We start from the raw sequence: 15,848 nt of genomic DNA on the forward strand, positions 1-15,848 counted from the left end.
AAACACACGCACTAGGGATGGGCATGAGTAATCAAGTACTTGAACGGACGTCAAAACTCGATCTTTATCCAGAGATAAAAACATTTTCAAATACTGTAAAACTATTTGGTGGAATGTGCTTTGTGCCTGCCCGAACGGGCAACTGAAATACCTTGAAGACAACATTCATTTGTTTTGACTCGAGTGTTCCATTTGTACATGTACATTGGCAGGGCACAACAAAAAAGAAACCAAGCCAAGCATCACAGTTCTTCGACCTAAATTCCCTTTCATGTCTCACTTATTTGTGTTCCGACCACTCCCTCTATACACGCATGCTGCTGAGTGTGCACGCAAGCTCCCATAGGCCTACAGAAATAAATGCCTATTCAAAAAACCTAACTAACTGATGTGATACACCAAGCTACAAATAAAAACAGTTTTATCACACATTCAAAATGGACTGGTTGATTGAAGTAGGAAAAAATGTGTTCCAACAATGAGCTGCAGTTTTGGAATAATTGCATCCTGTCTATTTTCTGCTTAAAGGGATACTTAGAGATTTTGGCAATGAGGCCCTTTATCTACTTCCCCAGAGTCAGATGAACTCGTGGATAACATTTGTATGTCTTTGCGTGCATTTTTAAGGAAGTTGCTAACTAGCGCTAACACAATTGCTAACTAGCACTGGCGCAATGACTGGAAGTCTATGGGTATCTGCAAGCTAGTTAGCATTGGCTCGCGAAACTACCTCTAACTTCCTTCATACTGGATGCAGACATAAAAATGGTATCCACGAGTTATCCTGACTCTGGGGAAGTAGATAAAGGGCCCCACTGCCAAAATCCCAAAGTATCCCTTTAAGCTACTTTGCCAACTGCTAGTGCCAGGCGTCTCCAACAGGTCGATCGTGATCTACCAGTAGCTCGCAGCCCACCTATGAGTGGCTCACCAAACTTTTCACGTGTTCCACCGCAAACTGTCATCAACACATCTCACAGTATCAGACACCGCAAGCTCCCGGCTATGATCTAATGTAAGCAACATTGACATTATACCACCCCTGGTTAGCCACTATTGGCTTAAGCCAAACCTAACAATATCTGTCAATTCATTTATAGTAACATTGCCCCTGTCTGTGTGGTGCGCACGTTTCTCTATCGCTCCATGTGTAGCCAGTTGATGTGATAACCATCTTGTGGGTTGACAGAAATACTTTCCCCAAAACCTTCTCAATCAAATGTTAACTGCAAAGTAGGCTTACCTGGCAGAAGTATATCTTGAGTAAGTATATTTGTATATTTTATTTGCTAACTTCGCCATGAAATGAGCAGCAACAGTACAGAACCATTGCTAGACCAGCACATTAGATGGCATATTCCTCACTCGCTAAATGCACAATTAAAAGGGCCAGTAGCACAATTAAAGGGGAATTACACATAACGTTTTCTCCCAGACCAAATAACCTCCATGAACCATTGTAACCAATATATAATCTAAACCCAGACATAATTTGGGAAAAGTTTGCTGATCCCTGGCCTAGGCTATAACCCCCCTAAGCATACAGTAGACAGGTGCCACACTGAAAAAATGCTACAACATTAGTTTGATAAAGACAAAGAGCATATTTTCATCAGAATCATTAAGCCTACTCACCAGACAGATGTCGTCGCAATAATTCATCAACATACAGTTTTCATGTTAATCTGTTTAAAATTCCAAAGAACAGGCAGAATAAACTAAATTGCACGACTGTATGTCAAAAAGAAAACAAATTTTGGTTTGTAACCCTGAAGAAATGGTTTTTCAACTCGCCTAACAGAGCCCTGTTTTAAATTAAACTGTTCCAGAAGCTAGATGCGCATCACTTCGCAGTGATAACTTTTTTCATTTTGAAAAATATTTTGTTCCATTTTATTCTGTTATAATAGGTCATGTTTTTTTTATATGTAAAAAGATAAAATAGGTGTGTCTTGACTGTGATAAGGGCTCAGAAAATTAGAGTGTCTTGTCTGCTAAATTAACATAACAAGGCTATGCCATTGCACCACCTATGGCTTCTACAAACAAGCATCACTGCTGAGGTTACTGCCTTTTTGAAGATTGTGTTCCAAGGTGTAATATAACCAGTTGATATTACGGGTTTAAAAAATGTATCTTAAATGGCACTTGTTTTTTTATTGACAGAATACACTGAGTGAACAAAAAATGAATCTCTTTCCATGACAGACTGACCAGGTGAACACAGTTGAAAGCTATGACCCCTTATTGATGTCACTTGTTAAATCCACTTCAATCAGTGTAGATCAGTGGTTCCCAAACGTTTTATAGTTCCGCACCACCACAAACATTCAACCTCCAGCTGCGTACCCCTACAGCACCAGCATCAGCGTACTCTCAAATGTTGTTTTTTGCCATCATTGTAAGCCTGCCATACACACACTATTCGATACACTCATTCTTAAGTTGTCACAACCCTGCTCGTGGGAAATGACAAAGAACTCTTATAGGACCAGGGCACAAATAATAATAATTCAATTTTCACAGAACTGCTTGTTGCAATTTCGATGAGGCTCTCTTGTTCAGATATTGGTAAGTGGACTGGAAACAGGGCATGAAAGGGATAACGAATCCAGTTGTTTGTTTCGTTCGTTTTGGGAAAGTACCTGCGTAATTGCACACCCAATTCACTCAGGTGCTTCTCGCTATATCACATTTGACATTGTCCATATTCTTGAGTTAATTTGCACACAAAAAAATCATACAATGATGGAAAGACCTGTGTGTTGTCCTTGTTAATGCAGACAGAGAAGAGCTCCAACTTCTTAATCATAGCCTCAATTTTGTCCCGCACATTGAATATAGTTGCGGAGAGTCCCTGTAATCCTAGATTCAGATCACTCAGGCAAGAAAAAACATCACCCAGATAGGCCAGTCGTGTGAGAAACTTGTCATCATGCAAGCGGTCAGACAAGTGAAAATTATGGTCCGAAAGCCACTCCTAAGTTGTCTTGGCTGTGTGCTTTGGGTCGTTGTCCTGTTGGAAGGTGAACCTTCGCCCCAGTCTGAGGTCCTGAGGGCTCTGGAGCAGGTTTTCATCAAGGATCCCTTTGCACTTTGCTCCGTTTATCTTTCCCTTGATCCTTACTAGTCTCCCAGTCCCTGCTGCTGAAAAACTTCCCCAAAGCATGATGCTGCCATCACCATGCTTCACCGTAGGGATGGTATTGGCCAGGTGATGAGCGGTGTCTGGTTTCCTCCAGACGTGACACTTGGCATTCAGGCCAAAGAGTTCAATCTTGGTTTCATCAGACCAAAGAATCGTGTTTCTCATGGTCTGATAGTCCTTTAGGAGCCTTTTTGCAAACTTCAAGCGGGCTGTCATGTGCATTTTATTGAGGAGTGGCCACTCTACCATAAAAGCCAGATTGGTAGCGCTGCAGAGATGGTTGTTCTTCTGGAAGGTTCTCCCATCTCCACAAAGGAATTCCGGGGCTCTGTCAGAGTGGGATCTTAGTCACCTCCCTGACCAAGGCCCTTCTCCGCCGATTGCTCAGTTTGGCCGGGCGGCCAGCGCTAGGAAGAGTCTTGGTGGTTTTAAACTTCTTCCATTTAAGAATCATGGAGGACACTGTGTTATTGGAGACCTTCAATGCTGCAGACATTTTTTTGTATCTTTCCCCAGATCTGTGCCTCAACACAATCCTGTCTCGGAGCTCTAAGGACAATTCCTTCGACCTCGTGGCTTGGGTTTTGCTCTGACATGCACTGTCTGTCAGCTGTGGGAACATATATAGACAAGTGTGCACCTTTCCAAATCATGTCCAATCAATTGAATTTACCACAGGTGGACTCATATATCAAGTTGTAGAATCATCAAGGATGAGCAATAGAAACAGGATGCACCTGGGCTCAATTTCGAGTCTCATAGCAAAGGGTCTGAATACTTATGTAATTAAGGTATTCTGTTGTTTTTATTTTTAATAAGTTAGCAAACATAAAAAAAAAACAGTTTTTGCTTTTTCATTATGGGGTATTATGTGTAGATTGATTAAATAAAAATTTTCTTAATCCATTTTCGAATTAAGGCTGTAACTTAACAAAATGTGGAAAAAATGAAGGCGTGTGTGTGTGTGTGTAGCAGTCATGTGAGGAGACTTAGCGCTCAACAGTCATCGAGTTCACTCTTCCTAACAGCCCCTACATAGGGAGAGAGAGAAAAAGATGGGGGTTGGCTGCTATAAAGGGAAAACAACACCTAAAGAGTAAGAAACAATGTGTTAGAAGCTAAGTCTGCTATTGCCTTACGAGCCTGTCTGGCAGAGACTGCTAGCTAGGCTGCTAATCTTAGCCTGTCTGGCAGAGACTGCTAGCTAGGCTGCTAATCTTAGCCTATGTTGAACTCTGAAAAAGACAATACCTCAAACCAACATATCACTTCTGTCCAACTGTTCAGTACATCTACTGCTCCAAAGCCAAAGCTAATGACCTGACAAATGACACTCCAAAGCTAGTGACATTAATGAAAATCCCAAGCTAGTAACTAATGCTAATGTAAATAGAGAAAAGAAGACTCTCTCTCTCTCTCTCTCTAGGACTGTCTGTCTGTGTCTTTGTCCTCAGGCTCTCAGCTAGCAGCAGGACACTGGCCAGTGCCAGCATTCTAATGGTGACATCACCAACAGGCCTGGCTGTCAACACAACAAGGAGCTGGGACATGTTCCCTCCTCTAAGGGACAACAACAACACATCAGTCAATCCTATTCACAGACCTACATGGGGATAGTGATGGTATCCTGAGGCCCAGGAGAAATCCGGTTACTATGGCGACAATCCTGAACTCACACACACACACACACACACACACACACACACACACACACACACACACACACACACACACAGAGCAGCCATCGTTGCATTCACTGATACAACTGAGCAGATATGAACAGCTTTGGATTTAGGAGTTTGTTTCTGTAGTAGTCAGTGAGAGTGGTGGTGAACTGACTGACACTTAGTGTGTGTGTTTGTCTCGCTCTGCTCTACTAACATGGTGCCTGTGATCCATTCACAAAAGGCAAGACAACAGTAGTGTGAACGGATGGAGTCATGCTTCACAGATGAACACACTCACACACTCTCTGAATGAAAGTCATCCGTTACAAAGAAAAGGTAGAAGAAAAAGATTGAAAGATGATTGAAGGATGTTAGTTTCATGAGAGATCAGAGAAACTGTGTGTGTGTGTCTGTGACTGCAGTTTCGCTCACCTTAAACCGCTTGTCCTGCAGAACCTTCTTGATCGCCAGCAGTTCTCCAGAGTCACACAGCTTGGCCTGGTAGACCACTCCGAAGGAGCCATTCCCAATCACCTTGGTGTCTGTATAGCTGACCTCTTGGGGCCTGTCGGGCCCTTGGCCTGGGGTGGCCACCACCGTCGTCACCTTACTGCCATCCTTGTCCCCTGGAGGGAGGACAGAGAGAGGAGGAGGGGAGAGAAGGGGTGAGATTGGGGCGGCAGGGTAGCCTAGTGGTTAGTGCGTTGGACTAGTAACCGAAAAGTTTCAAGTTCAAATCCCTGAGCTGACAAGGTACAAATCTGTCATTCTGCCCCTGAACAGGCAGTTAATCCACTGTTCCTAGGCCGTCATTGAAAATAAGAATTTGTTCTTAACTGACTTGCCTAGTTAAATAAAGGTACAAAAAAAAGATAGTGCAGTGACCGTAGGGGAAATCAGTAAATGAGACTAGCTACGACACACTCAGATGATCACACTGTTAGGGTCATTTTACTAAGCCTGACACACACGTTATTACATGATCATATTACTAAGATATGATACACACATTTTAACAGTCATACATGACTAAACATCCGTGGGACTGGGTTTGAATCTCGGCCAGTGACTTCCATGAATTAGATTATTCAAGACGATTGGTACAGTCAGGATCCATAAACTGGAATAGAGACAGGTTCACATATAACTCTCCTCCCTTTCCTTCCTCTACAGTAAATTGCACAGCAGCCCATTGCCTTGGGATTATTGGGAGGCCTACTCCTGTTTAAGTGGGTTTAAACTGAAGTGCGCTGGAGTGTGTGTGTGTGTGTGTGTCAGGGTTAAAGTCTGTGTTAACTCCTTGTTAAAGGATAACCAGACCTGCCTAGCGTGCCGTGGTGGGTGTCGCGTGCCGTGGTGTGTGTCGCGTGCTGTGGTGGGTGTCGTAGCCATACCACCACCCTCAGCCCCTGCAACCAAGCACACATTTAGCTAGGAGTGAAACCTGTTCATATTATTATCATCCATGGGTGTCAAAGCCAAGATAATACATTTAAGTAAAAAATCCAAAATCAGTCCAATTTCCTGACTCTCACTCACACTTACAATGACACAGATACTGAATCTCGATCCCACTCACATCCATAAACCGATTGACTCCCTAGCCACCTAAACCCTTGGTTCCTATAGCCTATAGTTCCCTCACAGACAGTCAGATGCCATTAACATGACCCATCCCTTACACAAGACCCAGGGAAACTAGGTTATACATTTGCTAAATGTGTAACCTGGTTTGATTCCAGGCTGTATCCCATAGGGCGGTGCACAATTGGCCCAGCGTCGTCCGGGTTAGGGTTTGGCTGGGATAGGACGTCATTGTCAATAAGAATTTGTTATTAACGGACTTGCCTAGTTAAATAAAGATTAAATAAAATAAAAAATAAAAATAACTCTTCCATATTAGTCTGGATCATTGTCCAACCTGCTTGGGAGACAGTACATGACAGAGTTGTTCTAACTATCACAGCAGAATTCACTCTACTGCTGACTACCGTCAGCTGCTTCTGTGGGAAGTGTAGCTGCAGTGCTGAAAGGCAGGCGGGCAATGAAAAGATCAGCTGGATGAGTCTGTGGTGTGTTAATGCTGCTGAGCCAACACTAACAGACAGACTCTCGATACCAAACGCCTGCTGGTTCTGAACCTGTCAAAATGAGACAGTGGATGAATGCTATGCTGAAAAAGGAGTACACTCACTTGGTCAATTGTTTGTGTGTCAGAGAAAAGGTTAAACAGCAGTAATTATTCCAGCAGCCTTGATGCAGTCTCACACACTTAGCAACTAGACCTGCAGAAACACACACTAATGCACGCTGTATCTCCCTCCCTCAGAGAGCGAGAAAATAGAACTGTCTACACAATCCAGCAGGATCGTTTCATGCCTCTTCACTTCCTGAAACCGTGAGAAACGTACACATCAGCCACACAAACACATGACCTTAGCCCTTAGGGGCGGGTAGGTAGCCTGGCAGGTAGGAGCGTTGGGCCGGTAACCGATGACATGGATGTTGATTAAGGCAGCCTCCGCACCTATCTGATTCAGAGGGGTTGGGTTAAATGCGGAAGACACATCTGAGTTGAATGCATTCAATTGTTCAACTGACTAGGTATCCTCCCTTTTCCCCATATGTCCTATTTCTACTAAAGAGGGATGCCATGTTGACCCAACGTTCACTTGGACAATGTACGACTCAGCACACTACCTCCATCAATGCAGATAGTGTTAGTGGCAAGTAGGAATATGATCACAGTGCAGCACACACACACACACACACACATTCAAGAGCAGGAAATGACAGACTACACAGAGAAGGCTTTCACACAGACGAGACAAATCACACATACGTTTGACCATCATGCTTATCGGTCTACTGGGTAATTTGCATAATTCCATGGAATTAAATTGGCATGTGTATTTTTGTTAGTCGTCATGAATCATTTATCCAATACAACTATCCCACGCACACAGCATAGGCCTACAGAGACTATTTTGAGGGGGGGTTTCTGCTGCAGCTCCTCAGCTGGTTGCTGCTGGGTGAAACATGTGCTGTTATAAGCCCAGTCATCGCCCAACAATTCTAAATGCAATCAAGTGTGAAAAACGGTTTTGATGGCCACAATTAAAAATAGCTGTTTTTATTTGGTAATTGAAGCACGCCTCCCATTCAAGTGAAGGCAACGATAGGCAGTCTATCAGCACATCACCCACCACTTTACAATGTGAGCTATGCATTTTGAAAACATACTTAGGCCTAATTGTTTGAAAACATATTATGAAGCATGCCTTACCTTGCTTCAAAGTAGCCTAGGCAATATAGAAACGTGGAGGCAATTCTTTCATAAAGACTTCATAGGCGGTGTGTTATATTCTCCTACATTCCATTCACATTTCCACCAACTTCAAAGTGTTTCCTTTCAAATGGTATCAAGAATATGCATATCCTTGCATCAGGTCCTGAGCTACAAGCAGTTAGATTTGGGTATGTCATTTTAGGTGAAAATTAAAAAAAAGGGGTGGCTCCTTAAGAGGAACTTGTGTTTCACATACAGTAATACTGGGCTCTACACCCCTGATCCTGGAGAACTACCCTCCTGAAGGTTTTCACTCCAACCCCAGTTGTAACTAACCTGATTCAGCTAATTATTTTAATCAGGTGAGCTAGATTCGGGTTGGAGCCAAAACCTACAGGACGGAAGGTCTCCAGGAACAGGGTTGGAGCACAACATATTAAGTCCAAAATCTAAAAGACGGCTTAGATCCAACTGAATTGTATCAATTCCAAAACTGTTATTATAATATCCTTGATCAGTTACTTTGTGTGATCATGTCTTAATGTTCCCCAAAAAAATATGTCTTCTATTCTTTGCCATTTTAACCCACTTTAGCAGGCATTGCTGAACACAGTGCTCCTTCCACTAGCAGTCAGTGGAGGTAGAACTGCAAGCATTGTATGATGCTGCATGTGCCTCTAGCATTAAGGGTTGCGAGCAGTTGTGCACGTGACCTTGTTGATGGTGGGAATGGGTGGTCTCATCGTTGAATGACAATTTTGATATCCGTTCATTATGATCCATTATACCTCATAGCACAACAAACTACTTAATACTAATATATAAATATACTTGCAGAAAATGTTGTGTACAAGTAGTAGAAAGTCTGAAAGTGTTGAATTACCCACAATAAATATTATTAAAATGTAGTTAATTAAAACACACAATATTAAATCCAATATATATATTTTCAGTGTGGGTCCGGCCCGAAGCTGTCACTAGTGTGCTTGTAACATTGTATCTAGCCTATTCTGGGCCCTCAGAGTTTCCTGCATCAGTGAGCACGGGACAGACAGCTGTTTTTGCACAAAGGAAAAATGTTTAGTTATTTTATGATGTTTCCACTGGATATATGGGATCATCAGATCATGATATTTTGGTCTTTCACACTAAGACTTGGTACTTAGAGGCAGAGATCCAAATCTCTCTCTCTGCGGCCTAAGGCAAAGACATCTGACATCTGGGTATCACTAGGGTTGGGCAATTAGGGTTGGGCAATTAGGGTTGGGCAATTAGGGTTGGGCAATTAGGGTTGGGCAATTAGGGTTGGGCAATACTCGGGTCTCTTCTACGATATGCTACTCCAAATATCGCGATATCCCAAATAATAATTTTGTGCTGTTATTGACTAGATAAATCCAGCCTGTGCAACTTTTGTGCTTATTTACGATATTATAGTCACATTCTCATTAAATAATCTTAGTATGGAGAAAAAAAATAAGGTTTAGTTAATACATTTTGACTTAATTTTCAACATATTGATACAGCCTAACTGATAAAACTGAGTCGTTTTGATTTGTAAAAGTTCAAATAGTCTTCACAATATATCATATTGAACGTCACGAAATTTCATCAATGTCAAATATCACAATATTCGATTTAATCATTTTAATTAATCAGCCCAACCCTAGATATCACCATGTTAATCAGTCATCACCTACCACAGGCCTTAATGGGAGGAGGAGAAGGGTTGTCAGTGTGTAGGCAATAACTATTACATTAGTAATAACTCAGACCCAATATTTAACATCCCTCTCTCCCTTTCACTCTTTCTTCTCAGTTCTCTCTGATGCTCAAGTCTGTCGGTTTCTTTCTGTTTGTTCTTCAGTTGGTTTAACACGCTCTGTCCTTTTTTGCATGTTAACCGGCAATTTAAACTGAACATCATGTTCAATTTGTTCATTTTGTTCAGGTCTTCATTGAGACCGAAGGAAATAGAGTAAGAGAGAATGAGAAAGAGAAAAAGAAAGAGCTTTGAAATGCTAAACAAGCTGCTCATTTTTCTTGGCCAGCTGCTGGGGGGGCAACGTTCACTCAAGGACCATACACTCTGGCTACAGCTGCTTCAGAACATCGGCCAAGTTAGTCACACACACTGGCACACGTGCCTGGGGGCGAGAGAGGCCTGGTGTCTGGCTGTGTGTAATCCTGATGGTCTGGTGGGTGATTTCAGCCTGCAGCCTCGCCCCAACAACACACATCACTATTTATAACACAGGTGTGGGTGTACAAAGAGGGAGCGTGAGATGGGGGGAGGGGAGGAAAAGGCATTATTCTGCAACACTGTAAGTGATAAATAATGCTTTCTAATCCCAACTCCCATCTGCATGCACACACACGCTCTCAACCATACACTAATAGGGTCAATCATCCAGTGAAAGGGAAACTTGCATCGTGAAACAGTATCTGAGATCCGTCACCACTGCAACAGCACGAGCCCCCCACCTCTCTCTGAGTTGCCCACACACAGACTTACAGAAGTGCAGAAGGTGACAGGCCTAATGGTACTGTATGTAGAGCAAGGCTGGGGTTGAACTATGTATCGCAGCATCTTCAGTCTTATACATTGTGACACATAGGCCTACTCCAACTGAGCCCATTCATAGAGGCAAACTACCTTTAGTGTCATTTCATACGTCCCTTCTGTCTTCAAGAGAGCGAGAGTTGCACCCCTTCTGAAAAAACCTACACTCGATCCCTCCGATGTCAACAACTACAGACCAGTATCCCTTCTTTCTTTTCTCTCCAAAACTCTTGAACGTGCCGTCCTTGGCCAGCTCTCCCGCTATCTCTCTCAGAATGACCTTCTTGATCCAAATCAGTCAGGTTTCAAGACTAGTCATTCAACTGAGACTGCTCTTCTCTGTATCACGGAGGCCCTCCGCACTGCTAAAGCTAACTCTCTCTCCTCTGCTCTCATCCTTCTAGACCTATCGGCTGCCTTCGATACTGTGAACCATCAGATCCTCCTCTCCACCCTCTCCGAGTTGGGCATCTCCGGCGCGGCCCACGCTTGGATTGCGTCCTACCTGACAGGTCGCTCCTACCAGGTGGCGTGGCGAGAATCTGTCTCCTCACCACGCGCTCTCACCACTGGCGTCCCCCAGGGCTCTGTTCTAGGCCCTCTCCTATTCTCGCTATACACCAAGTCACTTGGCTCTGTCATAACCTCACATGGTCTCTCCTATCATTGCTATGCAGACGACACACAATTAATCTTCTCCTTTCCGCCTTCTGATGACCAGGTGGCGAATCGCATCTCTGCATGTCTGGCAGACATATCAGTGTGGATGACGGATCACCACCTCAAGCTGAACCTCGGCAAGACGGAGCTGCTCTTCCTCCCGGGGAAGGACTGCCCATTCCATGATCTCGCCATCACGGTTGACAACTCCATTGTGTCCTCCTCCCAGAGCGCTAAGAACCTTGGCGTGATCCTGGACAACACCCTGTCGTTCTCAACTAACATCAAGGCGGTGGCCCGTTCTTGTAGGTTCATGCTCTACAACATCCGCAGAGTACGACCCTGCCTCACACAGGAAGCAGCGCAGGTCCTAATCCAGGCACTTGTCATCTCCCGTCTGGATTACTGCAACTCGCTGTTGGCTGGGCTCCCTGCCTGTGCCATTAAACCCCTACAAGTCATCCAGAACGCCGCAGCCCGTCTGGTGTTCAACCTTCCCAAGTTCTCTCACGTCACCCTGCTCCTCCACTGGCTTCCAGTTGAAGCTCGCATCCGCTACAAGACCATGGTGCTTGCCTACGGAGCTGTGAGGGGAACGGCACCTCAGTACCTCCAGGCTCTGATCAGGCCCTACACCCAAACAAGGGCACTGCGATCATCCACCTCTGGCCTGCTCGCCTCCCTACCACTGAGGAAGTACAGTTCCCGCGCAGCCCAGTCAAAACTGTTCGCTGCTCTGGCCCCCAATGGTGGAACAAACTCCCTCACGACGCCAGGACAGCGGAGTCAATCACCACCTTCCGGAGACACCTGAAACCCCACCTCTTTCAGGAATACCTAGGATAGGATAAAGTAATCCTTCTCACCCCCCCCTTAAAAGATTTAGATGCACTATTGTAAAGTGGCTGTTCCACTGGATGTCTTAAGGTGAACGCACCAATTTGTAAGTCGCTCTGGATAAGAGCGTCTGCTAAATGACTTAAATGTAATTTCATGAAGGTATCGTCTGGCTGTAGGAGTTTTGTTTAGTGCCCCAAGGCTCGTAACACACATCGTTTGCGATGGAAGACAACTAATTAGCACAGGTGGTCGCCTCTATCTAGCATGCTCCAACACCTGTGTGTTAGTGTAACTGGGGAGGAAGTGTAGTGGAAGTGTAGCTCGTTGGCTGGAGGCTCAAGGCTGTACGCATCTGTGCAAACCTCCTACAGTTACATTGACTGACACTGAATTGATTATGACCGAGCTCTCTCCGGAGCCTGTGGAGGATGTGCTCTGACACTTTCCCCGGACTTGGAGAGAAAATGACTGCACAGCTAAATGTTCCTGGATGTAGCACAGAACTTGTGTCACTGCTGGGGTTCTGGATACAACCCCAGTGTCCACTGCATTGTTCAGGGGAAAGAATGCTCCCTTACCTGCTTCAACAAAGGCCCACGCGGGGAAGTTTGTGCCTCTGCATCGCCAAAAGGTTAGTGGACAGTGTTTAGGGGCAAAGTGTTGATCTGCCTCGGGGCAACTGCTATGATGTTTCTTTATTTTCTCCGCCAATCTATATATTCACCAAAATGGACATACCATGTTGGTCAATACAGTTGAAGTCGGAAGTTTACATACACCTTAGCCAAATACATTTAAACTCAGTTTTTCACAACTCCTGATTTAATCCTTGTACAAATTCCCTGTCTTAGGTCAGTTAGGATCACCACTTAATTTTAAGAATGTGAAATGCCAGAATAATAGTAGAGAGAATCATTTATTTCAGTTTTTATTTCTTTCATCACATTCCAAGTGGGTCAGAAGTTTACATACACTCAATTAGTATTTGGTAGCATTGCCTTTAAATTGTTTAACTTCTGTCAAACGTTTCGGGTAGCCTTCCACAAGCTTCCCACAATAAGTTGGGTGAATTCTGGCCCATTCCTTCTGACAGAGCTAGTGTAACTGAGTCAGGTTTGTAGGCCTCCTTGCCCACACACGCTTTTTCAGTTCTGCCCACAAATTTTCTATAGGATTGACGTCAAGGCTTTGTGATGGCCACTCCAATACCTTGACTTTGTGTCCTTAAGACATTTTGCCACAACTTTGGAAGTATGCTTGGGGTCACTGTCCATTTGGAAGACCCATTTGCGACCAAGCTTTAACTTGATGTCTTGAGATGTTGCTTCAAAATATCCACCTCATTTCCCATTCTCATGACGCCATCTATTTTGTGAAGTGCACCAGTCCCTCCTGCAGCAAAGCACCCCCACAACATGATGATGCCTCCCCCCGTGCTTCACAGTTGGGATGGTGTTCTTCGGCTTGCAAGCATCCCCCCCTTTTCCTCCAAACATAACAATGGTTATTATGGCCAAACAGTTCTATTTTTGTTTCATCAGACCAGAGGACATTTCTCCAAAAAGTACAATCTTTGTCCCCATATGCAGTTGCAAACTGTAGTCTGGCTTTTTTATGGAAGTTTTGGAGCAGTGGCTTCTTCCTTGCTGAGCGGCCTTTCAGGTTATGTCGATATAAGACTCGTTTTACTGTGGATATAGATACTTTTGTATCTGTTTCCTCCAGCATCTTCACAAAGTCCTTTGCTGTTGTTCTGGGATTGATTTGCACTTTTCGCACCAAAGTACATTCATCTCTAGGAGACAGAACGCGTCATGCACTTGTGTCATGCACAAAGTAGATCCTAACCGCCTTGCCAAAACTATAATTTGTTAACAAGAAATTTGTAGAGTGGTAGAAAAATGAGTTTTAATGACTTCAACCTAAGTGTATGTAAACTTCCGACTTCATCTGTATGTATCATGACCCAGTGCTCGTCTGGAATGTGCCATTCTGCCTTGCTGTCATGTCCATTAATTTGGGTAGTGTGTGCGTGTAAGGGGGGTGGTTAGAAAACTGAGCATGGTAGAGCCCACCTGTGCATTATTGGTTGAGACAGGTCTTGCTTGATGAGAGGATTTTTCTTTTGAATGCTGACATTTTGAAATCAGAACTGTGTGTGTGTGTGTGTGTATATATATAGTACCAGTCAAAAGTTTGGACACACCTACTCATTCAAGGGTTTTTTCTTTATTTGTATTATTTTCTACATTGTAGAATAATAGAAGATATCAAAACTATGAAATAACACATATGGAAACATGTAGTAACCAACAAAAAAAGTGTTAAACAAATCAAAATATATTTTATATTTGAGATTCTTTCAAGTAGCCACCCTTGGCCTTGATGACAGCTTTGCACACTCTTATTTTATCATTTTATTCACTTAGCTACTTACTTTTTCTATTGTTGTTGAATTGTCGAGAGTTTAACCTGCAAGTATGCGTTTCATTAAAACAGTTTACTACATTTATATGACAAATAAACAAACTTGAACTTAGAAGGGAAGGGGGAGGGCAGTCAGGAAAGGGGCAGGGCAGCCAGGAAAGGGGGAGGGCAGCCAGGAATAAGGGGTAAAATATGGCCAGCTTTGTGGTTAGATTGTATGTGAACTAACATTGAAAATACATAGGCCCTGAATGATTTGTCCTCAAATGTTTCGTAATCCAAAAATCTCACAGCTGGTAGAACTGATTAAATGAAGAGGTTTAATAACTTATTCCATTATACAGGTACATTTTATTCCTCATATCTCTTTATATTCATATAGCCTAGGGGTTATGTTGCTTCTTATCTCTCATGTTTGGAGTTGTTTTGAGCTGTTATACGGACACTTGAATTTTTGCCCTGGTCTTGTCAATCCTGCCCACAAAACACAAGTAACCATCAATTCGGAGCGCAGCTACATACGACCTGATCGCAATGCGTGTCGTAAATTTGTGTTGACTTTGGATATCCCTGTGGATAGGGACCATCTGTAAATTACACAATGTACATGGGACAATATGTTAAAATACTATAGCTCCAAACCAAATATAAACTGTAGAAATTCATATACAAATATTGAAAGCATGCAACATGAAAATATTGTCTCATTTACATTGTGTAATTTATTGACGGTCCCTAACTAGCCCCAGAGATAGGCTATCCAAAGTCAATGTCAGGTCGCACGCCAACAGACTGAAGGAAATTTGCAAAATCATTTGGCTAACACTTCCCAACTGCGAACACACACGAGACACGCACATCAAACCACACTCCAAAACCAACTCACGTCAGTCATGGCCGCTAGCATTTCGTAATGAACCAAACCTAAAACGAGGCCATATCAGGAAGTGCAGTTGCCCATTAAAGACAAACTAATGACATGTTGCACCTCCAACGTGCTACCTTTAAAATGAGCCAGGAGGAGGCCGCATGTGAACAGCAGGACAATAGAGCACTTAGAACAGCAAATTCTGAACGCTGTGTCTCCCGCTTGCTAGCGTAGTAACGACTACCTAGCGGCTTCCCTGTTTCATCTCTTGCTGTTCGCTGGACTGTTCATTAATCACGGTACTCCATTTAGTTTATCTGTCGGCCCCAGCCTCGAACTCAGGCCCTGTGTGTAGTTAACTGACCTTCTCTGCCCATTCATCGCCA

The 15,848-nt window shown here is 43.5% G+C and overlaps 1 protein-coding gene across 2 annotated transcripts in view; it reads right to left on the reverse strand.

Annotated features, from left to right (window-relative positions):
* LOC115128222 (glycogen synthase kinase-3 beta-like) overlaps positions 1-15,848 on the reverse strand; it is a 42,347-nt gene that overhangs the window by 16,696 nt on the left and 9,803 nt on the right. For both annotated transcript variants that reach the window (XM_029657891.2, XM_029657900.2), the window contains exon 2: positions 5,248-5,441. In XM_029657891.2, the coding sequence (XP_029513751.1) occupies positions 5,248-5,441 (194 nt within the window). The remainder of the gene's footprint in view (positions 1-5,247; positions 5,442-15,848) is intronic.

The sequence above is a fragment of the Oncorhynchus nerka genome, linkage group LG1 (genome assembly GCF_034236695.1).
Source record: "Oncorhynchus nerka isolate Pitt River linkage group LG1, Oner_Uvic_2.0, whole genome shotgun sequence".
In the NCBI taxonomy this organism is placed as follows: Eukaryota; Metazoa; Chordata; class Actinopteri; order Salmoniformes; family Salmonidae; genus Oncorhynchus; species Oncorhynchus nerka.